General features: G+C 36.6%; 1 protein-coding gene across 1 annotated transcript in view; it reads left to right on the forward strand.

Annotated features, from left to right (window-relative positions):
• Nucleotides 1-638: 638 nt before the first annotated feature.
• Nucleotides 639-26618, forward strand: part of LOC145985587 (lutropin-choriogonadotropic hormone receptor-like) — a 29090-nt gene continuing 3110 nt past the window's right edge. The window contains exons 1-11 of the mRNA XM_083119656.1: nucleotides 639-706; nucleotides 1556-1630; nucleotides 2310-2387; nucleotides 3631-3705; nucleotides 4496-4561; nucleotides 12246-12317; nucleotides 15284-15358; nucleotides 16439-16556; nucleotides 17887-17979; nucleotides 23620-24301; nucleotides 25999-26227. Of these exons, the coding sequence (XP_082975782.1) occupies nucleotides 639-706; nucleotides 1556-1630; nucleotides 2310-2387; nucleotides 3631-3705; nucleotides 4496-4561; nucleotides 12246-12317; nucleotides 15284-15358; nucleotides 16439-16556; nucleotides 17887-17979; nucleotides 23620-24301; nucleotides 25999-26227 (1631 nt within the window). The remainder of the gene's footprint in view (nucleotides 707-1555; nucleotides 1631-2309; nucleotides 2388-3630; nucleotides 3706-4495; nucleotides 4562-12245; nucleotides 12318-15283; nucleotides 15359-16438; nucleotides 16557-17886; nucleotides 17980-23619; nucleotides 24302-25998; nucleotides 26228-26618) is intronic.

Consider the following 26618-nt stretch of genomic DNA (forward strand, 5'->3'; position numbering starts at 1 on the left):
AGATGAAAGGACTACCTGAAATCGTGTTCCTTTCTCTCTCTCTCTCTCTCTCGCTCGCTCTCTCCCTTCCCATCTCCCTCCCTCCCTCTGCATGTGTTCTCTCCCTACCTTTCTCTGTTTATCTCCTATCTCTCCATGACTACATCTCTCTCTATCTCTTCCCCCCCTCTCTCTCTCTCTCCCTCTCTCTCTCTTTCTTTGGCCAGTAAGGGCTCTAACCTACAAGATCGCAGGCGTTTGAATCGTTTAATCAAATTCTCAGTTTAGCATTCAATAATGCATTTTTAATGCTCGAGTCTTTTATATGCTTAAGTATATGAAATGTATGGTTCAAACTCTTTCAGTTTCGTTAAGCGTTTAGAGTTAGTTACTCAGAAGGGATTGTCCCTGTTCTATTTTAACACATACTCTCGAGACCAGATAAATGTCATATTCTTAATTTTAAGTAGTATTTTGTGACAGCATTGTATTGGAGGTAAATTTTTAACGTATTCTTAGAAATTAGATTTCATAATATTCTATTTAATCAAATAATGAGTTACTTACCAAAATCTTACTATTTATTTCAATTAAATTAATAATACTAATAATAATAACATAATCAAAGAAATATTGATTTCGTTTCAGAACTATTGCCAATGCCAGAATCGAAGTCCTCAGGTCAACTAGTCTTCAGCCCTACAGAACAACCTTGCGAGAAGTGTGAGTAATACCATCTAGCTATATGTTGGGAAAGAAATTATTGTTATTCTTTTAGATAGCATCAATAGTTGTTCTTAAACGTCCATGATACAACATATTGATTTAAATTAAAAACCATTTTTGAACAATAAGGAATTTGCTTATAGGGGGCATTATAAAACATTAATTCAAAAATTATATAGAGCAAATTTGTTCCAACCGAAAATTTAAATGCTAATTTCTCTCTACATTTTAATCTTATAAAACTAATAAAATAAAATTGAGAAAGGTTCGTTTGTATTTCATTAAGAATTTTCATACTTAATTCATTCATGATACACCGATAACAAACATAAATGTCTAGAACATAAAATACATATAGTGAAAATGTATCCCGATTTCCCTCCAACATACGTACAGTGCATGCATTTAATGTGCAGTTCTGCTCCTTCTTCAAAGCCGGCCCCCGTGGCGGAGTGGTTAGCACAGCGCGCTACGACGCCAGGGGTCCTGGGTTCGAATCCCGGGTAAGACATGGATGGTTGTTTGTCCCAATGAGAATACAGAGAAAATTAATAATTAGAGAAAATTGATAAATGTGAAAATTGAGAAAAATATGAAAAACGGGGCATACTGCCTATATGTTAGCACATCGCGCTCCGAAGCCAGGGGTCCCGGGTTCGAATCCCGGCGTAGGCATGGATGTTTGTAAGTGTCCATCCTTAAATTTCATCATATCATCACTCATCCCCATCTTCGCAATTAGTCAAAAGTGGCCCAAAATGTAAGTAAAATAAAGCAAATCAATCATGCCCCTTCTTGAAAGTGTGGATAATTATAATTATTACCATGATGTACATGCTCTCTCTTACAGCATTCTTATAAAACTGCCAAACTTACGAGGAATTGAGCCCGGAGCTTTCGATAACCTAGCAGAACTTCGAACCATGTAAGTACTGGAGCTAGTTTCCTCCTAAACAATGAAGGCGCGCTAAAATTAATGGGTATTTTATCTGGGCTAAAATAGCACTTAGGCCTGTATTTATTTATAGTTTTTCTTGCTTTCTGAGGTGGGGGACTGAGTTGGGGCATCCGCGTCCTTTCCACCTCTGTTCCTAAATGCATATTAACATCCTTCAGGCTGTTTATAAGCAAAAATTGGCATCAATGAGTCCCACTTATTTAACTAACGCATTAAATAAACATTTCACTTTCACAATTTGACAAAACAAATCTGCTTCCTTAAACAGCATGCATGCGAATTTTTACTTCCTTCATTTATTGCTGTTAAAAATATGTTAACTTATTTTAGCTCTGTTTTTATCTCCTATTCTCAAATTCCATTATGTTATTGTCAACAGAGGGCTCTGTAGGTATAAAAATTGTATAGCATATGTTATATGCACTAATAATGCTTCCTAGTTTTAACGCTAGTGTTAGCTAATCGAAGTTTATTTACGGAGCGAACCACAATATGCCAGGAGAACATCAATTAATCATTTGGAAAGCATAACAGGCAAATTTGCAAAAAAGGTGTAATCAATTATTTTTATTATTCCGTTATAAAATATAAAACTATTTATCCGGTATGTTAGTTTACTCAATCATTTTTCTGTTCTTCCCAACAGATATGTGTATCAAGCTCCAGCGCTGAAAACACTAGAAGCACAAGTCTTCCAAGTAAATTTACCGAAGTTTAAAAGTCTGTAAGTATTGCGGTTAATTTTGGATGGAAGTAAGGATTGTTTTCAGATGGTGTTAAGGTATTTCATAGTAGTTTAGAGAAGTCAAAATATGCCAAGGGGAATTGTCTACAAGCTGCTGCTTTCTGCTGAATTCTGTAGCTTGCTCGAGACTCAAGGCACAGTCTTATAGACTTTAATTAATGAGATATGCATAAAATTTTCACTTATTGAAAGAGCAAAGAGCTACCATGTGTTGAGGATGTTCCTTATCATTGTTTTAACCTTTACGAGTCTCATTCATAAAATAAAGTTAGTGGTTTGAGTTTTGTTGAAGTCCACTTTTGTGCACAGGGTAAGTGGACTTACATTTTATAGTGGGTTTCAATGAATTTGTTTTTAAGTTCACTTTATGCACAGAAAGGTTAATCGGAACTGGACCTACAATTCAAAGTGGGATCCGATCCACCATGTGCCTCCACCGGGTGTCATGTGCATACATGTGTGTACGAATGTGTGTAGTGTCTGTATGGTGGGGGGGGGGGGGCGAGGGCGTGTAAGAGTCGCTCTGCTTGTCAATAATCGACCTGCGTGGCGGAGTGGTTAGCGTAGGACGCTGCGACGCCAGGAGTCCCGATGAAAGACGTGGATGTTTGTCTTGCTGCATTCAGAAACTATAGAGAGAAAATTAAGAAAATCTGAGAAAGTAGATATTAAGCAAAACATAAAATATGGAAACTGTAAATACAGTAATTGACATTAAAAGAAACAGTCTGACTGTTACGCTTGAGACCTGGGTTCGATTCCAAGTAACGTGATCAATATCCGTGCAGGACCAGCTTTGGGGTTCACGAAACTTCTAACGGAATTCGATACCAGGGAGTAACGCTGAGGAGACGGTACAGGGGATACAGGGGGCTGGACAGTCGTGCCGATTACATCACCTCCGCAAATAGGCCGAGATCATAAAAGTTTCCACTCTCCTTATGGACCTTCTTGGAACGTTGTTTATTGTATTTGATTATTGTTATTTAGCGTCACATTTCTTCCACTTCTAACTAATCGCGACGACGAGGATGAGTGATGAAATTAAATTTGATGAAGGGACACTCACAAACAGCAAGGTGGGGAGAGTTTTAATTATGAACCTTTTACGCATATAATATTGTCGGTAATGTACATGTTAACGATGTATTTAATTAGCAGCATTGCAATAATCTGCCCAAGAAAAATAAATATGTTCACTTTATTTATGTTTTATTTTCAGGCGGATTGTACATACAGGGTTAGAAAAAATTCCAGACGTGCGAGACCTAGTAACAGACTCCATTTTGCATATTGTGTAAGTATTCTAACTCTAACTAACTAACTTTCTAACCTTCTTAAGGTTTATGGCTGCAGCAACACAAGCCTTCCATCTGTCCTTATCCTGGGCAAGATCATTCCAATCTTTTCCATCCTTACCGAATTCCATTAGGTCCATATCAAAGTTATCGCTCCATCTTCGTCTTTGCCTTCCTACAGGTCTCTTACCATCAGGTTTCCCAACAAGAATCCTGTAAACTGTTCCTTCCTCTCCCATTCGTGCCACATGGCCTGCCCACCTAAGTCTTAATTTAATCATTCTAATAATATTAATTAATAAAAATTGTGCAGTTGTAAATTATGTAACCTCCTCCACTCACCTGTCTCCTCAGCCATTTTAGGTCAAAATATTTTTCTAAGGATTTTATTTTCAAATACTCTTATTTACGTTCCTCTTTTATTGTAGTGGAGCAAGTTTCACATCCATATAATACTACAGGCTGCAAAACATATTCAGTGCATTTACTTACCTGTGTATAATTCTCACACGGTTAGTGTTGCCCACGGGACGAGACGGGACAGGCTTTTAAAAATTCGAGACGAGGCGAGATTGATCATATGTCCTAAGACAAACAAATATTTTCGAGACGAGACAGCATTTCCACGAGACGAGACAGGCCAAAGTCTCGTCTCGTGGGCAACACTACACACGATAATGACATCACACAAATTATATTTGTTTAAGAACAGATTCATGAAAAATAACTAATTATGTGTTAATCTGATGTGTCAGCACATGATGCACTCCTTTTTATTATTACTTTCAGAGATTTGGACAACAATGAGATAACAAAAATTCCAACATCAGCAATAAAAATCAAGGCTCTGGAGCTGTAAGTACTATAAACTTAGTAACACTAGTAGTTTTATTATTGTAATTATAAGGCAAGAATTACATATGCCACTCTTATGTATATCATTTAAGCCAATGGAAATGTGAATACAACACAAAAGCGTCCCCTCACTGGCACTCGGGAGACCCAGGTTAGGATTCCGAGTTGGATGATGTCATATGGGAAATTTTCCGTCAATGTCCCTGTCCTCCCTACGTAATTAAAGAATGTTCGGAAGTGCTTAAGTTCCCACTCCACACTCTTTCCAACCTAGCCTTAAAAACATCAAAACTTCCTACAAGATGGAAAACAACAGAAATATGCCCGATTCCGAAGGCTGCTAATAAGACAGATACGTGTATATGAAATTTCAGGCCAAATTGCGAAGCTATAGGCTCCTGCAAAACTTCTAGAGCAAATAATAGATATACAAACATATATATTCTCACGTCAGACCTATCGCCGGACCCTGCGGCTGAGTGGTTAGCACATCGCGCTGCGACGCCAAGGGTCCCAGGTTCGAATCCCGCTCGGGCATGGTTATTTGTGAATGTCCATTCATCAATTTCATCATTTCATCACTCATCCCCATCTTCGCAAATTAGCCAAGAGGCACAAAACGCGAAGTAAAATACAGAATAAATCAAATCAAATCAAGGGTCAGACCTATCCTCTCTGCTCAGCAGCATGGATTTGTACAAAGCCGCTCAACTGTCATCAACCTTGTTGAACTAACGAATTACATTGCATATAGTATAGATAACAAAGGACAAGTTGACGTTCTATATACCGACTTTTCAAAAGCCTTTGATACGATTCACCACGACACCCTAATGCTCAAACTAGCCAATATAAGCCTTTCACCTCCACTCGTACGACTGCTCGATTCGTCGCCACAGGTCCTCTTATTACACAGCTAGCTCTGGAGTCCCACAAGGATCGAACCTTGTCCCCTTATTATATTTAATTTTCTTTAACGACTTACCAGATGTGCTCACAAACTCTGAAAAACTTATTTTTGCCGACGATGTAAAAATATTTTTTAAAAAATTAAAAACAACGGTAACTGTGACCAATTGCAAGAAGAACTTGATCAATTACTTAATTGGTGCGAAAATAATAAAGTTAGCCTTAACCTCAAGAAATGTAAAGTAGTTTCATTTAGGCGTAACAGTGTGGAAATTCTAAGAGTGAATAGCTTTACCGATCTTGGAGTCACTTTCGACTAAGCTTTCAATCACACATTGCGCTTATCCTCAGCGAAGCCCATAGAAATTTAAGATTCATAATGAGAATGGGCAGCCAATTCAGAAAGAGGGAAACTTTCTTGTTGCTGTGCTATGCGTTTGTGAGATCGAAACTGGAATATGCCTCGATTGTTTGGGAGCCTCTAGTCAAGAAAGAAATAGACAAAATAGCACCTCGGGTAACACGTTGCGTGAAATGTTGAATGTTCCGTCGCTCGAAAAAATAAGACAAATGCATCAACTGACTTTCTTATCCAAACTTGTCAACGGAAAATAGATTCTCCAGCTCTACTCTCACAATTAAACTTTTATGGTCCAAACGCTATTTTAAGACCCAGAAATAATCTCTTTAAAATCTCGCATGGAAGAACCAACATAGTTGAAATGGAACCCCTGAGGAGAATGTGCAAGTTGTTCAACTCAGTGTCTAGTAATAACCCTAGTATCGATCTTTTCAGATTTAAAAGTCATTGTATTTTCTGAACACTGTAGCCTATACAAACAGGACATAATTAAGTTTGGTATGTTCATAATCTCACCCTAAATTAGACATTATCTATATTTTTGTTTAACCTTATTTAATATAAAATACTGTTTCAATTTCACTGTCGTATGTTTATCATTGTGTCCTATATGTGCAATCTATTACACTACTATTATTTACATGTATATAAGCTGATTACCTCTGTATAACAAATATACAAATATTACATAATCTCTATAAATTCAAGCAATATATGAAATCAGTCATGTTTATAAGTATGTTGTAGATTGAAATGTCATATTTCTCACTTGATTTAATATTATTTTTGTATTACTTTCTTGTTTACATAATACTCTGTGAACACTGTAATTGGGCATGTGCCTGTGTATTCGAAATAAATAAATAAATAAGCGGCTCTGAGTCTCACCCAACATCTCATGACTGGGTACGTCGGAGGTAAATGCAGCAGAAGCGTGGTGCTGATCACATCTGCTCCACTATGGGCGAGATGGAGATTGTGTGTGATCCTACTTCTGATCCGCCTTCATGTCCAGTGCACAGGGGATATCTTTACCATTAGTCCATGCTTTATACTTTCTAGCCACGGCCCTGTTTATAAGTACAGTGCGTTCCTTTTGGCTCTGTGCCGAGATAGCGCGTGAACAACTTTGAACAACTCTTATAGCACAGGTTAGTACTCGTTATGCAATATAAATATATGTCTACATGCTAAAGATATGTGCGTAAATAAGCGAAGCGTTGTTGGACGAAAATGCTGGCATCTGCGCCATGTCATGCTATGTCACGCGCTATCTCGGTCCAGAGCAAAAGCATGCTCCCATTAGCAATAACTAAAATATATAGCCTATTCCAACATAAGGAGTAAGACATTATCTACGTCACTAACTAACTAACTAACTAACTCCCTAGCCTTCTTAAACCCGAAGGTTCATGGCTGCAGCAACACAGGCCTTCCATCTTTCCCTATCTTGAGCAAGTTCTATATACTCTTTTCCATCCCTATCGATTTCCCTTAGGTCCATCTCAACGTTGTCCCTCCATCTTCGTCTTGGCCTTCCTACAGGTCTCTTACCATCAGGTTTCCCAACAAGAACCCTGTAAACTCCTCTTTCCTCTCCCATTCGTGCCACATGGCCTGCCCACCTAAGTCTTCTTGATTTAATTATTCTAATAATATCTGGACATGAATACAAATTATGTAGTTCTAAATTATGTAACCTTCTCCACTCACCTGTCTCCTCATCCCTTTTAGGTCCAAAGATTTTCCTAAGGATCTTATTTTCAAATACTCTCAATTTATGTTCCTCTTTCAATGTAAGGGACCAAGTTTCACATCCATATAATACTACAGGCAAAATTACTGTTTTGTATATTTTAACTTTTAGTTTCTTAGATATTAAACGAGAAGACAAAAGTTTAAGAAGAGAGAAGTAACATGCATTTCCTGAATTAAGCCTACTTTTTATTTCCTCTTTAATATAATTTTCATTTCTTAATATTACTCCTAAGTATTTGAATTTGGAAACTGGTTCAAACGAGTTGTTATCAATAATTAGATTTTGATTATTACCTAACACATGGTTTCGGACTGTAAGCATATATTTAGTTTTCTCTTTGTTAACTTCCAAACCTATCTCTTTAGCAGTTTTGAAAAATATTTTAGCATTATTCTTAATTGTATTCACATCATCCCCCAGTAAGTCTACATCATCTGCATATGCTAACAACTGAGTCACACCATTTAATTTTAGTCCTTCTTTAGTTTCTTTTACCTTCCTTACAGCATATTCTAAGGCAAAATTAAAAAGCAATGGAGATAATGCATCTCCTTGTATTAACCCATCATGAATTGTAAATTTGTCAGACATATTAATACCCACAAGAATTTTACTTTCTGTCTCACTGGTGCATATTTTTATCATACTAACAAGCTTCTTAGGTATTCCAAACTCTACTAATATATTATATAATTTATCTCTTTTGACCGAATCATATGCTTTTTTGAAATCAATGAATAGCTGATGGACATTTTGATTATATTCCCACTTTTTTTCAAGTGTCTGTCTGATGTGAAAAATTTGATCTGTAGTTGACCTGTTACGTTTAAATCCACATTGATAATCACCTATAATTTCATTAGCATATGGGGTTAGTCTTGTTAAAAGAATGTTAGATAATATTTTATATGTTGTTGAGAGTAGAGAAATTCCACGGTAATTATTGCAGTTCATTTTATCACCTTTTTTAAACACAGGAACAATTATGGATTCTTTCCACTGTTGAGGGATTTCTTCTTTATTCCATATTAAACAAATTATTTTATGAATTTGACATATTAATGAATTTCCACCATATTTAATTAACTCAGCTGGTATTAAATCAATGCCAGGTGCTTTGTTATTCTTTAGCCTTTTAATAGCATCTTTAACTTCAGTCAAGTTAGGTTCTGGAACTAAAGGTTCTGCTGTGTGTACTTCATTTACTTCTGATTTATCTCCTACATGAACACTTAAAAGGTCATTAAAGTAGTTCTTCCATCTATTTAGAATATCACTTGGGTCAGCTAGAAAATCACCGTATTTATCTTTTATCAAGTTTACTTTAGGTTGCCACCCCTTTCTAAACTCATTTACACCTTTATATAAATCTCTGATATTTTTATTTTTGCTGTTTGTTTCAATTTCGTTGATTTTGCTTTTCAAGTAATCTCTTTTTTTACTTCTAAATGTGCGGTTAACTTCTCGCTTTATTCTATTATAATTGTTTAGATTTGTATCATCAGAGTTATTTAACCACCTAAGTCTAGCCTGATTTCTTATTTCTATTAGATTATGACATTCATAATCAAACCATGGCTTACTTTTTCTCGGTTTATGGTATCCTATACTTTCTTTAGCTGCTGATTCTATTGCATTACGTATGTGCTCCCAATTCTTATTTACGTCTGTTTCATTTATATTTTCATCATCATTTAAATCCTGCAAAACATCAAATCTATTTGACAGTTTAATTTGGTAATCTTTCTTAATTCTTTCATCAGTAAACTTTCCTGTATCAAATTTTAGAACTTTTAGATTTTGTTGCTTATGATTTATCACTGAGAGTCTTTCTCTTAATTTAGCAATTACTAAATAATGGTCACTGGCACAGTCAGCACCTCTATGTGTACGAACGTCAATTATACTAGTATGCCTTCTCTTATCAATGAGAATATGATCTATCTGATTATGAGTTTTACCATCTGGAGAAGACCAGGTATATTTATGGATATCTTTATGTTTAAAAGTGGTACTTTTCACAATTAAATTCTTTGAGGTTGCAAAAGTAATCAATCTTATACCATTATCATTACTTAATTCATGAAGACTTTCTTTACCAATCGTGGGTTTAAATGTCTCTTCTTTGCCAATCTGTGCATTACAGTCACCTAACAGAATTTTCATATCATACTGAGAAAATTTATCAAAGACCTGTTCTAACTCTGTATAAAAATCATCTTTAGTATTAGCATCTTTATCTTCCGTTGGTGCATGTATGTTTATTAAAATAATTTTACAACACCTACCCTGTAAAACTGAATATGATATCCTATCATTAATAAATTCTACTGTTTTAAGAGCTGAGGTAATTCTATTATTTATGAAAAAGCCTGTTCCAAAATTATGATTTTCAGTACCACCATAGAAAAAAGTATAATTTTTAGTTTTACAATTCCCTTCTCCTGGCCACCTAACTTCCTGGACAGCTACTACATCTAATTTATACTTAACTATCTCATTAACTGTACACTGAAATGCCCGAGGCCGGTAAAGGCTTAGAACATTCCAGGTGCCTAATTTAATATCCTTATTCCTAATGTAGATCTTATCCTTAGTCCAGGGACCTCCCAAAGTAGTCCCCACCCGGAGATCCGAACGGGGGACTATTTTACCTCCGGAATATTTTACCTTGGGAACATCCATGGCCTTATATTTCTGTTTCTTGACATTTTCTTTTTACAGTGCAGAGTTGTCAGCTCTACGCCTAACCCCCAATATGAATGGAGGAACTATTACACAAGACAAACACAAACACATTAGACAGCACAATTACTACACAAGACAAACACAAACACATTACACAGCACAACTACTACACAAGACACACACAAACACATCACAACTATGATACAATATAAACACAAACACACCACAACTACTACACAATATAAACATAAACAAACTATACACCACAACTACTACACAAGACAAACACAAACAAATTAGACAGCACAACTACTACGCAAGACAAAACAAACATACTAGACAGCACAACTACTACACAAACATACTAGACAGCACAACTACAACACAAGACACATACATACACATCACCGATACTACACAAGACAAACAGAAATACATTAGACAGCATAACTACTACATAAGATAAACACAAACACACTAGACAGCACAACTACTACACAAGACAATCCCAACCACACTAGACAGCACATCTACACCTATTAATGGAATAAAATAGTTATCACTTGAACAACAAAACTTAAATGTTTAGAGATGTTCGGAAATTAATGAAAATACAAAAAATGCTAAAACATGGTAAGCAGTCTCATTTTTAACAATATTTAATTTAGTATCTATATTTTAACGTGTTATTTATATTTTTCTTCCATGGCACTGCTCTATAAAGAACGAACCACTATTTATCACCTAATTAACTTTGACAGAGCTTATGGTTCTGGTTGAAAGGCTAGATGGAGATTTCTCACTGTTATTCGCACTCTACCATTGCAAATTAGTTTGGTTGGTAAGAATTTTTTTGCTGCCTGAATGGCCTACCTTTGACATTATTTTTTAGTAATACTGGGCAATTGGGGATTATGAGCCCCACAAACCCCATTAGGCAAGCAACTTAACAAAGGTTTCTACAGTTTGAAGTACGATATACTCCATGTCTGTCTTCCTTCTTTTAGGCTTATCGAAGCCTTCAATGACAGAAAGTTGCCGGTTTCTTTCACTTGCTTTGCTTTTCTTCTCCTTGTGCCTCTCGCTTCCATTTTGCTTAATCATGGAATCCTTCCCCTTCATGTTATTTTGCTATTGCAGTGATAACAAAATGATATTTGAAGCATAAAGTCCTGTAGAAGGAAACTCCCGTGCACGATCAAATGCATTTACTGCATCAGAGAATAGTTATTCTTTATGTTCGTGAATACCGTATTTACTCATGTATAAACACTTTTTTCCAAACGTTTCGCCCCCAAAAACTGTGGTGCATATTATGCACGGAATAATTCAGACAGCCAACATGAAATCGTACAGGGTCGTTCCATGATTTTGGGACACTTGCACTTGCATCTACGTCACAGTATATATAAATGTAAAATAGGAATATGTTATGGTGCTACCATTTCGAAACAAGACTATATATATTCCCTCCTTCTAACCAGATTAGGAGAAAGGGAAATTCCCGTTTTATCTAATATGGTAGACAGGTCATAAATCATCCCATCTTGTGTTGCGACGCCGTTAAGGGCCTTGCAATCTAATCAAGGTGCCTCGAGTTCGATCCCGATGGATGATTAGTTCTGATTAGCCCATCTGAGCATAAAGCAGACTTAAAACAAACTTTGACTTTGATAAGCAGTCAGGCGAAACCGGAATACACGGCGAAAGGATGGCCCGCCAACCGAAAATATCCTTCACCTTCAGCTTATGAGATATCTTGACCTGGTACCTCAGATCTCCTTTGCTTTTCAAAATCCCGAAAGACTCTTATCTCCCTCTCAATCCAGTGCAATGTTGAATATATGCCAATGGGAAATATTTTAACACCACATCCTTTGCAGATTTGTTAAAAAATTGTAAATTATGTGAGATTTGAATGGACTTTATAATCATGGTGACTTGACTTGGTACTATTCTTGTTTCAGGTTGAGTATTAACTACAACAAGATCAGAACAGTTGAGAGTCATGCGTTTAATGGTACGCAATTGGGAAGGCTGTAAGTATTTTGATCCATTTTTTTTTTCCAGTTTTTTCATAATTCATAAGAACTGGCTGAGGTATAAAAATAGTCCTTCCTACACTCTACCAACGTTTTCTGTATTTTTTCGACAGAACTCGATTGATTTGCTCCCCCCTGGCGTAGTGGTAAGTCGTTACCTTGTAATCAAGGGGTCCCGAGTTCTATACACGGTGGATCCCTGTTTAAACTGTAGGTTCAGTACCGAAATTTAACTACTCGTATCTCCATAAATACACATTTAAGCGCTTTAAAAGTTTTTGATATCAACTAAAAACATGAAATGTTTGCGCACAAAATAAAGATTTCCAAAAATTCGAGAGATCTCGTGTACCAGATCTGAACATATTTGATTGATTTAGATATTGCTATTCATTCATGAAAATTTTGCTGAAAGATATTGCATTTTTCATTGTTATTTCTTCCTATGGGAAAATACTTGACATTTAATTGTAAAGAAAATACGTCCGCAAGCTTAAGCGTGCGGGGCAAAATTAAGCACGCGTATTTATAAAATCATAATTGTTAGAATTTTAACTTAATTAAAACTAATTGTGAGTCGTAAAAATAGTTATGCGCAGTGCTCGAAGCTGAAATTGTTAGGTGGGGGGATGTTTGCTTGAGCCTTGGGGCTATAGCTAGGGGGATGGGGTGCTTCCATGTTTTAACATGGGGCAATAGGGGGAGGTGCTTTGTTTAATTCTTCCTATGTGGGGGAATATTATCCCGCTGCAGTGGCGTACGCAAGGGGGGTTACGGGGTTTAAACCCCCCCCTTGAGCTTGTGAAATATGAAAAATGCTGAAAAAAATTAAATGACCAATTTTTCACAGTCAAAGATCTGGGACAATAATATTACTATTACTACTTCTAGTACTACTACTACTACTACTACTAATAATAATAATAATAATATAATAATAATTTGAATTATTATTTCCATGCAGCATGGAGAAAAGCACAGCATTCCAAACACACGCGTCATTCAGAGTGATGTCTTGAAAATAACCACTAGTTTATGAGGTTAGGTTAGGGTAACTATGATTTAAAAGAGAAAAAGGTTTTTTCTATCTCAGTTGCAACAATGTTCAACACACTGGCGTACGCAGGATTATTTTTTCTGGAGGGCTGGAATAGTAAATGTGGATAGCAAATGGCTTCGATTTGGAGGGCAGTATGCATAATAAAATATTTCGTATTTTTGGAGATTTTCAGTCTATTAAAATTGTATTCAAAGACAAAAATGGTAATCGGGATTCACTTTAAAAGAGGTTTCGCATTTACACATTTTGATTTTCTTAAAGTTCTTAACGGATTTTTATTTGAAAATTCTGATTTTATCAAAATTTCAGTAGGGGCTGGAACACCGTCGGCCACCCCTCTACGTACGCCAGTGTTCAACGAACATGTATTTTTTTTGTGTGTGAACAATGAGAATTAACTAAATAAAGTTATTGGTACGTTGTAAGAGGCTAATGTATAGACAAAGGCTAGGCGGACAAGAATAGTCACCAATTCATCTTCCCATTATATTGTTTACCACAGCTCGTTTGAATGTCTCTCTTTAAAATGTCTCACTTTGTTGACTAGACAATTATTAAAACAACAATAAGCTTAACTATTGTAAAATGTTTTGTTGGTAAGAACAGCGAGATAATCCAGATGTGAATTATCGAGGACCTTTATTCGGGGTGCTATGCACAGGGGAACACTTTACCTTTACCTTTACCTTTATTCGGGGAAAAAGCCGGAAAAAATTCAACCAATTTCGGGAATCGAATCCGGATCTCCCGCGTGATTGTCACTTGTCAGACGCTCTACCGACCAGATCACCGCAGCTCCTTGGATGAGTTCCATACTTTGATTATTTCAATTTATTTTAATATGTTTTCTTGTATTTATGGATCTTCTTCACCACTGAAATGTCTCACCTCGTTGACCAGACAATTATTTCGTAACAAAGAAACAAAACAATGCTCCCAGGATTTGATAAAAATCGAATGACTAGAAAGTAATTTCGTTCTATTGCTTTCATAAATACTATATTTATGTAGATCTCTACTACTTAATAGTAGTAGTAGTGGTATTTGTAGTATTATTAGTATTAATTCAGCTAATTAATTAATTATAAGTATTATTAATTAATTGTGATTATTATTATTTAATTAAAGTATAATAAAACAATGGTAATGTGAATTTGGAAAAAAGTTTTAGAAATAACACCCCCCTTGATGAAATCCTGCGTACGCTACTGTCCCGCTGCATCCCCTCCACTTTGAGCACTGGGTCTGTCCTTGTTTTAACGAATTATACGGTGGATTCAATTCTTTACTAGTGAAAACTAGAATTAAATCACGCATATAGTTAAAACTATTGCTTAGTGACTTAGCCATACTTGAAATTAATTTTCAAATAGGTAAACAAATCCTAAACCAAAAAGTTATATTATAGGCTAAATACAAAAAGATCCTGGTTCTGGAGCGTGTTTAGTGAAAATCTGTTTCAAATATAGTTAAGTTACTTGAAAATAGTTTTTGACTGCCTATTTTTCCATGCTTCATTATTGTCATTGTTATTTGAAGGTACTTCGGAGGAGGAGGGGGTTCGAACCCCCCTCTTTCTGGAACGCTCGTATCTTGAAGCTTACTTGACATTGAAAAGATTTTCTCGGAATATCCACCAGGTGAGCCCTGGAAAAGTTTTCGGCATTCCGAGAGCCTACGTCACTCTCATCTTGTAGAAGGGTACAAATCCGTCCGAAAACTTTCACAAAACATCTCTCCGATAAACCCAAAACTCTTGATCACAACTCGCACATGAGTAGATTGCTGTTGTGAGGAGGAATGTTTCTGTGGCCAACTCTTTCAAAGTTTTCATTTTTTAGTCCATAAAATGTGCATATCTTTGGGATTTGAACCGTTACTCACCTTTTGCACTATTTTACAGAAGCCTCAAAGGGAACAGACTCTTAACGAATTTACACCCAGAAGCCTTTGCGGGCATCAGAAGTCTGAGAGAGCTGTAAGTATTTTACAAACAAAAACTGTAAATATTTTAAAAAATTCCCCTTTCAGTCCAAGACGTATGAGTAAGTGGAAGTAGTGACTTGTAACGCAGTATCAGTTACTTGTCCTATTAATTAATTTTTGAAACGAGTAACTGTAACTCCGTTACTTTTTCAAGGTAACCAAGTAACGAAATTAACAGTGCATTTTAAAGGTAATTTTGCATGCGAGCATTGTTGCTTGACTTAGGTCAAAAGGATACTCAGAATTTTCTAACCTCTATATTTTCATATTTAAACACACAAGGTTTATTATAATTGAATGAAAATTAATTTTAATATGAGATACACATAAGTGAAACAAATGAGCAACTTGCTTGCAGTTCCGTCTGGACTCACAGCCAGTATAATTCTCTGTGGAACTTGTGTCCTATCCATGTGTGTTTGTGGTTATCCTTTCATCAATTTAATCTTGTCATCATTCATCCTTTTCGTCGCGATTATCCAGAAGTGGCAAAAAGCGAAGTAAAATCAAATCAATTCAATCATCACTTGCACTTCATATAAGTATTAAATTAAAATATATATATAACTCTGCGAGTTATATCTTATCTGGAATAAAGTAACTATAATTCGGTAACTTTTCAAAATGAGTAAATGTAATTGTGTTGCTTTTTTAACAAAGCAATTGTGCCTGTACTTTAACGAGTAACTCAGTTACTTTTACTGAGTAACTCAGTTACTTTTAATGAGTAACACTTTCAAGCCAACCATATTTGTTCTGATTCTTCCCAAGCCTTTATTTCTTGTCAATAATAATTATTAACCTTATTAACCCGAATAACTTCAGATTCCATGACCATACCTCCCTACACTGGATATGAGGGCAGGGTTGGAGATTGTACATTGTGTTGTACAACAGGAATGATGCCATGAAGCAAGCATGGAAAGTTTAAACTACTTTCTCTAATGAAAATTTCCTTTAAGTTGCCAACATGATAAATATTTTCTAATTAGCCTATGTAAGAATTAAGAATTGTTTTTGTAAATTAAAATAATAAGTGAAACTTTAAATTCTCATATTTTTCAAATTACAGAGATTTGTCACAAACGTCCATTACACAATTACCCACGAGAGGGCTACAGGATCTCGAGTATCTTCGCATACAGAACACTGAAACACTGAAAGTTTTTCCATCAATCTACAGCTTTCAGGTAAGAAAACTTCAGAAATTATTCCGAACATTTTAAAAAACAAATTAACATGTTATTATAGTTGTTTGAAACACATTTAACAAGGAGAGTGAACCTTACTGCCAAAACACATTTAGCAAGGAGAGTGAACCTTACTGCTAAAACAAATTTAACAAGGAGTGAACCTTACTGCCAAAACACATTTAACAAGGAGAGTGAACCTTAGTGCCAAAACACATTTAACAAGGAGAGTGAACCTTACTGCTAAAACACATTTAACAAGGAGAGTGAACCTTACTGCCAAAACACATTTAACAAGGAGAGTGAACCTTGCTGCTAAAACACATTTAACAAGGAGAGTGAACCTTACTGCCAAAACACATTTAGCAAGGAGAGTGAACCTTACTGCTAAAACAAATTAACAAGGAGTGAACCTTACTGCCAAAACACATTTAACAAGGAGAGTGAACCTTACTGCTAGAACACATTTAACAAGGAGAGTGAACCTTACTGCCAAAACACATTTAACAAGGAGAGTGAACCTTACTGCCAAAACACATTTAGCAAGGAGAGTGAACCTTACTGCCAAAACACATTTAGCATGGACAGTGAACCTTACTGATAAAACAAATTTAACAAGGAGTGAACCTTACTGGCAAAACATATTTAGCAAGGAGAGTGAACCTTACTGCCAAAACAAATTTAACAAGCAGTGAACCTTACTGCCAAAACAAATTTAACAAGCAGTGAACCTTACTGCCAAAACACATTTAACAAGGAGAGTGAACCTTATTGCCAAAATTCACAAGAGAGTGCGCATCGGTTGTTAGCATTTAGTTCTAATATGATTCCTGAAATGTTCAAATATCGTAAGAATTTGGAATTCTCTTGTATTATATTTTATTTTGGAGAGAAATAGGGTTTTCATATCATGTACAAACTTTTCAGCAGTGGAATGTTTCTTTTTTATCAAAAACTCACATCTGAACGAATGAAAAAAAAAAGAGAGAATATATACTTTCCTATACAAATCTTCCAGCCTGGCCAATAAAACATTCAAAAGTATGTTATATTCTCCAACATGTCAGACTATATATTTTTAAATAACGGTGATTGTACAATAAGCAATTGTTATGTGTTTTAATTTGCGATATTCATTTTCATTTATCCAAAATATGTTGATTTTCAAACGTTTGTGAAGAAATGAAAGTGTCTTTTGGTATATCATCAGTATTCTTGACTCGAGAAAGTAAAATGTCACTACCTACAAGGTTAGCCACCTCTCTTATATAAATTAAAGTACGCGTATGTATATGTAGTTGTTTTTGATGATTATTTTCTATTTTTATAGCACATTAAAGAGGCGTGGCTGACCTATTCCTACCACTGCTGTGCATTTCGTTTCCCAGCAATGCATGATCCAAAGGAGCATGAGAGATATCAGGTAAGATCAACACAATACCTTTGCTCTTTACTCCAGTACTGTTAGTTACATAGGCTCCATTTATGCTGTCATGTCTATTTGTATATACTGTATCTCTCTGTCTCTGCGCTCGTGTGTCTGTAATTGATAGAGAGAGATAATATGTAGTAGTGAGAAATAGGGGAAGGTAAGATGAAAGAGAGAATGGGAAATAGGAAGTGAAAGAGAATGAAAATGAAAAATAGAATCATAGGAAAGGAAGATTGTTTTAGAGAAGCGGTTCTAAAAAAAATCAAACCACGGAGCCTTTTCACCCAAAGACGAGGCTACGGAGCCCTAAGATTTTTTTTCTATACCCGTCAAAGCAAATCTGTATACACATGTCTACAGCCAATTAGAATTCGGGAATTACGTTTCTCAGAAGTATTGGGTTTAGCTAACACATACGTTAAAAAATCAATTATTTCATAATATGGTATCGAAGAAAGTGCTCTTGTCCAGATAACAGTAAAAGACCTGTTTCAGAAAAAAAAAACCTTGTGTGTGAACAACGTTTGTGCGTGTGTTTTCTGTATCGCATATATCATTAAATCATAATAATAAATATGCCATTATAATTTTTTTCACTGTTGCTGAAATTTAAAATCTGCAGTGATATGGTAGAGACGGCCATATATTAAAATATATTAAGTAGCTATTCATTCTGTTACAGAAGAAAAGACCTACCTATCTATCTATCTCTCTCTCTCTCTCTCTATATATATATATATATATATATATATATATATATATATATATCTGTGTGGGTGTGTGTGTGGGTGTGTGTGTGTGTGTGTGTGTGGGTGTGTGTGTGTGTGTGTGTGTGTGTGTGTGTGTGTGTGTGTGTAAAATAAAGAGACAGGAAGGTCACTCTGCTGCAAGAATTAAATACTTTTAATCCAATCTTATATTAATTATTCAATTATATGTTTTAAGATAACAATTCAAAATGTGTACCTTTATTTTAGTTAGATTCATAGCTTTCTTATCCTGGATTTGAATGAAAAAAATACTGGGTCCTGAGAAATTGGCTAGCGCTTGAATTATTTTTTTGTTTTGTCTACCCCTTCATGTAACTTCATTTTAAAACCTTAGTACTACGTAAGAGGGGTAATACAAGTTGTTGCCATCTGACAAGTTGCACATTAAGTTGGTGGGCTGTGAGGACAACTAGTACTATTCAATGACATGGCAGTGACTGTGGGTCAACGAAACCCCCATATCCTCTCCTTCTAGGGAATCTATGGCATTGTTCTTCCTTTTAACTCTTACTATGGAAGAAGTAGGCAACAAGCCAATTTGCTTGACACCAGTACTCGAAGTGGAAATTCCTAGCTGGAAGAATGCTTGATCGAGCTTGGGGGTATGTGGGCGGATGAGGACAATGCAGTAGGTTGGGGGATGCTTTCTGAAAATATTCTTAACGGGGGGATAACATCCTCCCGTATCCCCCCAATCCCCAACCCCTCTTCCAGCACTGCTTTGCACGTTTACCTAAGCATTGGATCAGGGAAAATACCTCGAGCTCCTTCGTCAATAAAATGACAATTGCACCTCGGCAGTTAAATAGAGAGATCATTATTACGAAGTATAGAATATAGTACGTAATCCAGAATTTTTTCCACCAGCAAGTTGCATGTTAAGTAGGAATAGGTGGGGGAAAATCGTGCTATTTGTTTTAATCTGCAGGAGAGAGATGCAACAATAACCATATTATTAGTAAAAAAAAAGGTTCTTGTTGCTCCAAGAGATGGCACTCTATGAATATCGTAAGTTTTGTAATTAATGTACCGCAAGTATTAATAATATTTCCTCACATATTTACAAAGAGTAAAGTTTTCTTAATTTTTATCAAATGTGCTCGTCAAAAATTAATAATAATTTTATAAATTATTTTAGGCCTTTTATAAAGCGTAGTTCTTAAACTATATCTCGAAGATTATCATGGTAAGAGGCAATAAAATCACAATTATATCATGACAAAAAAATATATTTTTGGGAGGTGCGGAATTTGGAGTAACCATTCCAGATTTACACCCAATCAAAAATATTGAGGAAAAGCTAAAGAAAGAAATGTATGGTTTATGGTGACGTGGAAAATAAATTTCAGGATTCTTATCTGCAATTTTGGATATACCAATACTTTTTATACACGAAAAACAATCATATGAAAATTGCGTAATCGATTACCATACGCTCGGCAAGAGGGGTCGTTTTAGGGTGTTTTGAAAATTGTGTATGTGTGTGTGATCGATCTAGCCAGGTTTTAAATTTGATTATGTAATTGTATTTATAATGGGTGTGACTTTGTTTGGATTTTCCATTTTCAATTTGTGTTTATTTTATTATACGTACAATTTGGGTTAATGACGACGATAAGAATGACTGACTGCCAGATGAAAGTGTTGAATACTCACAATGACGTATCCATCCCCAGGTCAGGCCTTCGGTGGGGAGAGAGCGGGTCGACCTCTCGATGCTCTCGGCCACCGAGGCAAAGATTGACTGATTTGATTTATTTCACTTCACTTTTTGTGTCGCTTTTGGCTAATTTGCGAAGATGGGGATGAGTGATGATATGATGAAATTTATGAATGGACACTCAGAAACATCCATGCCTAGGCCTGGATTTGAACGCGGGGCCCCTGGCACTGAAGCAAAGGGAATGGTGCCGTAAGGATTTACTCCCGTTTCGCCGAATGCCCCAGAGACAAATATCTCACCTAAGCAAAATTTTCTGCATAAACTAAATTCTCGTTTTGTCGAATCCCTTCTCGCCGAATATTTTGAAGGGAGAGAATTTTCCCTCCGCTGGAATTTTCAGAGAGGAAGCGAAAAATAATTTCAACGAATTCGGAAACTCGTTCTACATTTTTATTGGTTGACGAAAGTGAATCTTAAGTTTACTTCCAGTGCGTCTTTTAGCAGGTAGTTCCTTCTTAGCCAGTGTCCCAACCAAGTCCTTTTCTTGAATATTTCCAGGGTTTTTTAATTTTTTTTTGTTACTTGGTCTGGTCACTTCACAAGCTCAATTCTTTGCCATAGCTAAATTTCTAAAGCATATTTTCGTAGCGTCCAGGTTTCTGCACCATACAATGATACACTCCACACAAAACACCTTGTTAGTCGCTTTCTTAGTTCTTTGTCCAAAAGTCCACAAACAAACTTATTTTATTAATCTCACAGTGGGCATTCAAGTATTCACCGTCCTCTCGTATTCTCTTAGTAAAGCCATGTCGTCCGCAAATCTCATACATTTTATTCTTCTTCCTATTACAGTTCGTAAAGAAAAAATAGCGACACTATCTCGCATACGGTTTATAAACGATATATTAACCAGAATGGAAGTTGACACGAATTTGTGATCACCATCACAGTACAACGTATATTGCCAATAACCACACGGTAAACAAACATTAACAGGTGCAAAACAGTTCACTAGTATTTGGTAGTCCCTCCCTTGCCTTTCGTCAATACGGCCAATCGTCGAGGCATGCTTGCAACAAGACTACGGCAAAGTTCAACTCAATGTCATGGAACCAAGCCCGGACGATCTGACCTATGAGTTCCAGCCTACTCGAAAATATCTTGTTGCACAGTTTTCTACCCATAATGGCCCACAGATTTTCAATTAGATTAATATCCGGAGGAGTTAGGTAACCAACGGTGTCTTGGAATATCCATGTCCGTGACCCCCTGATTAACCACTCGTGATCGATAACATGATGCATTGTCATCCTTGAGATGTAGTAGTCCCCAGAAAAGTGGTCCATGGCTGTTACCAGTACTTTGTGCTGTAGAATGTGATATTTTCGAGAATCAACTAATTCTTCACATATCTCGATCCCTCCGATAGCTTTAACTGTAAAGCAAGCTCATACCATTACTAACCCAGAGAATTTCTGCATCTCAGAAATACAATCATTTTGGAGTTCCTCGACGTTTCTTAACCACAACTTCACACCTGCATCATTTCCTAGAATGTTAAATATCTTTTCATGTGAGAAAATCACGTGTTTCCACTCATCTTGAGTCCAGCTTGCGTATCGGCTGACAAACTCACGACCTGTGGACCTGTGTTACCTGCGGCTTCTTACGTGTTTTTTTTTCCCTTGGTAATACCCTTTTATTGCACTGGTATGATTGAGATCAATTCTAAGGTCCGTTCGCAGAACAGACGCAATTTGGCGGGAACTCAGTCCTCGATATGTCAATGCTGTTGTTCTTATGTTCCGATCTGCTCTAGGCGACGTTTTCTTCCTTCTGCCACAACGATATCGGAGAGACGATTTGTGTTGTACATTCTGTTTTTTAATAACTCTGCCTGCCGCGCAATTATGAATTTTCAGTATTCCACCAATCTGTCTCATGGATTTGCCTTCACTCTGCAAAGCAAGGGTTTGCCCTTGCTTACGAGGTGAAATGTCACATTTTTAACATATTTCACTCGTTCACACTTTCCAGACAGTAAAAATATTATCACGTCACACTGTCGAAATAATACAAGCTCACCACAAAGTCAGTTAACGCCGATAAAAAAGATCCTCCCACACACTTCTTCCGCCGTCAAAATAACTGCTTTCACAGAAAGTAAATGGTTTCAGCACCAAATAGAGGGTGTATTAATGATACAGAAACAATTAACTAGCATCGCTCATGGCCGAAGATGTCCCAAATAACTCAAAAGTATTCTGCTCTCTTTTTCTTTTTATACATGCTGATATTCTATGAAAATTGCTGTAAGGATGATGTGTCGCTATTAATTTTTTACAAACTGTATTAGCCCCCGTTGTATTCTGGAGAAAGTTATTTACCAATTAAGCAGATATTAAAAATTGTAGGTAATCGGCAGCGTCATTGTGCCCGAGTTCTCCCTTTTTTCCAATCCTTTTATTATATCTGTAAGCTTCATCTAATTCACTCAAAAAAAAAGTCCTTTCTCTACTCTAGGTATGTTTCGCCACTTCTCTGTTTGTTTTTGCAAGAAATTCCCTCCTTTCAAAATATTCGGCGAAAGAGGATTCGGAGAAACGGGAATTCCCATTTCGCCGAGAATTTTACTTAGGTGAAAAATCTGATATAATGCGTCTCTGGGCCATTCGGCGAAACGGGATTCTGCAAAACTGGAAAACACGGCCGTAAACAGATGCAAATGATACGTCAATCATGCGGCTTCGGAATGTCATACGTTTGTGTATCAACAGCGGTTCGAACCCGGTTCTTGGCATTCGGTGTCCATGCTTAACTAAACCAAACTATCTTCATAACTATGCCGACACTAATTAATTCATCTTCTGTGTGTTTGACAGTTTGAAAATACAAAGCTTCAAAATTTGGAAGTCTTTTAATGTTAAATTTAACCATTTTCTTATGTTGTAATTTTCTTCGAACTGTATGTATCGACGTGGTTGTGCGTGCGAATTAAGTGATAGAAATAGAGAAGTGGAGGAACACTCATCAACAACTTACTAAACTAACCAAAGTAGAAGATGTTACGTTCTACATCCTCAGTGCCAGTACTTTGATTAATTATTTGTTAAGGAGTTTCTCTTTCTAATTTATCAATCTTTCTTGCTTTGCTAGTCTAATTATCCTAATATTAAGTATACCTTCATCTTGCAGCAATTCAAATCATCAATTGAGAAGAACTGTTCACAAGTTGTGGCTGCAACGACGTTCACAAAACTCACCAAGCGAAGACGAAGCACGGACGGCATCTGGGAACAAGATTACAAGTGGATTCACAATGAGGATCACGTGGAAGAAACAACCCCAAATCCAAAAGGGAATTCCCCGAGACAACAGGTCTTCCACGGGCCAGGTCAACCGGGAAAGTTCAACCAGATACTTCACTCCCCAAAGGATGCAACTACCTCGCACAAGAATAGCTACGAAGCAGCTGAAAGTGGCCACGAACAGAAGTCTTCGGACTTTGGTGAATTCCATGCGACCCATATCGCTCTCAACAGCACAGTGTTGGAGGCCCAGTGTGGCACAATATCCAAGAACTACAGAGATGTGATGTGTTATCCAATACCAGATGCTTTCAACCCGTGTGAGGATATTATGGGTACATCATGGTTGAGGGTTGCCGTATGGTTTGTGGTTGTGGCGGCGGTGGTTGGGAACCTTCTGGTGATGGTTGTCCTGGCAAGCAGTAGGTTCAGGATGACTGTTCCCAAGTTTCTCATGTGCAACCTGGCATTTGCGGATTTCTGCATGGGGATCTATCTATTCATCATAGCTGCCATGGATCTGCATTCCATTGGTGTATATTTCAACCATGCCATTGATTGGCAGATTGGTAAGATTTGATTGTTGGATTCTATCATTTATTTTTAGTTTAGTGTTTATAAAATGAGTTGACTTAGAAAAAAAATCTAGTAATGTTCTGAAAGGAAACCAAGTATCATAATTATAAAGTAGGTTAAAATACATAACGTAATTATTAATTAAAGCTGCCGCAGCACTATTTGCTAAAGACAAGGTAAAGAGTTACTTCTCCCACAAGCTGATACTGAGCTGTGTATCACTGGTGTTTGTTCAAGGCGAAGAAGGTAATCACTGATCACTCCCCCGCCCCGAGACTTCAAAGCAATACATCGCTCTCCTCTCCCTTGATCTCTAAAAAAGGTGATCGGTCTCATATGACATAAAAAATTAATTGACCACGCGCAACAGCATAATCTTCATTACACCTAGAAGACGAGAAAAAGGAGGAACATGGATCTGTCGCTACGACACCTTTCCTCTCAAATTTTCTTCGGCAGCCGCCTAAAATTTTTCTCCAAGACTTAAAATTATTTTGCTTCTAAATTTACAATTTCGCCGAAATAAAAAATAACGTCGTTTCTCCATCTCTTTTGGTTAATCGCGATTATGAGGGTGAAACACAATGAAATAACCAATTCAAACACTTTCCAAACTTTTGGAGCTAAGATTATGAGTCGACCACTAAACAATTTTGGTTGCATATGTAGTCCCCTCCCCTTAAAAGTGTCCTTAAAACCTTCCAAATCCTAAATTTAGAATAAATGTATGCAAGACTTCGATGGGCAGATCATGTGGCATGCATAGAAGAGGATAGAATGCTCCTTGTTAGGAAAGCTATAGAGGTAAGAGAACTATGTGGGTCAATGCTAAGGTGAAATCAAAATGTTGAAAAGGGCATGAAGGAAATTGGCAAGGATTGATTTTGTCCAGGATAGGGACATTGTTGTGGTAATAAACATTCGAAATGCCATAAAGTTAGGACAGCTCGTATTAATATACCTATTACAAACTAGTGATGGGCTGAGATAAAATTTACATACGATAACTGATATTCTACCGATCCGATATAAAATTCCAATGTTCCTTGAAAAACAGAAATGGTTCATTAAACATTTTATTGATTGTTGGTAACTAGCTAACTGCAGTGGATTTTGTATTTTAAACTACGCACTTAGACATCTCCAAAAACCACAGCATTGGATTATATGCACAGAAATATTAACAAACTGGCAGAAGTTTGTAGTAGGCTATATTGTCTCCCTGATAGTAAAGTGGTAATGTCGTCATCTTGCAATCAAGGGGTCTCAGGTTCGATACCCAAGTGGAGCTACGTATAGTGATTCGGACCCCATTCTAAACTGTAGGTCCAGTCCCGATTGGCTTTTCTGTGCATAAAGTGGACTTAAAAACAAACCCAAGAAAGCTTTTGCAGTAAATTGCAAGCTATTTCAAGAGAATATCGGATCGGTAATATTACCGATATGCCCTAGTCGAAACGACAGTCACGCATTTTTGTTAAAATTGATGCATCTGCTTATCGATCTGTATGTGTCGGTAGGATATATCGAATCGGTAATATTATCAGTAATTCTACCGATAAATCTGTATGCCTGTATCGGTCGATCCTGATAATTACCAATTAATTTGTAATCCCTAACATAAACAAATACAAACAACGAAGAACATACTACTTTTCATGTTCAATTAAAGTATTTTTCTTACTCGTAGGCCCAGGGTGTCAAGTTGCAGGTTTCTTAACAGTTTTCGCCAGCGAGCTGTCAATCTTCACATTAACTGTTATAACCATTGAGCGCTGGTACACCATCACTTATGCTATACACCTTAACAAGAGGCTAACTCTGGGTGCTGCAGTGAAGATCATGTTGCTGGGATGGACGTATGCCCTTACAATGGCAACGCTTCCTTTGTTGGGAATCAGTGGATACACCAAAACCAGGTGAGCATTTTGTGAAGTCCGTGTTAATGTATTCTTATACGCAAAAAGGAGAATTGTGGAACTTTCAAGAATTTTAAGTATTCAGGGAAACAGTGATCAAAGTGCTGAAAGTGAATATCAGAATGGGACGGTCAAGGAGGATCATTCGATTTATCGTGGAAAAATCCTCCTTTCTCTGGCTTTTGATATTCTTTTCTCAGTTTTAGAATATTCTTGTTCATGCTTACTTATTCTCTACTTAATATTTTTCCAGTGCTTTGCCTTCCTTTTCTATCTCATTTTCTTCTTTATCTCTTTGTCTCTCTCTCTCTCTCTCTGTCATGATTCTATGTTGCTTTTTTCCCTTCTCTTTCTCACCCTTTCTTTCTTTCTTTACTCCTATTAGTTTTTT

This window comes from Lepisma saccharinum, chromosome 3 (genome assembly GCF_977018435.1).
Source record: "Lepisma saccharinum chromosome 3, izLepSacc3.1, whole genome shotgun sequence".
Classification (NCBI taxonomy): Eukaryota; Metazoa; Arthropoda; class Insecta; order Zygentoma; family Lepismatidae; genus Lepisma; species Lepisma saccharinum.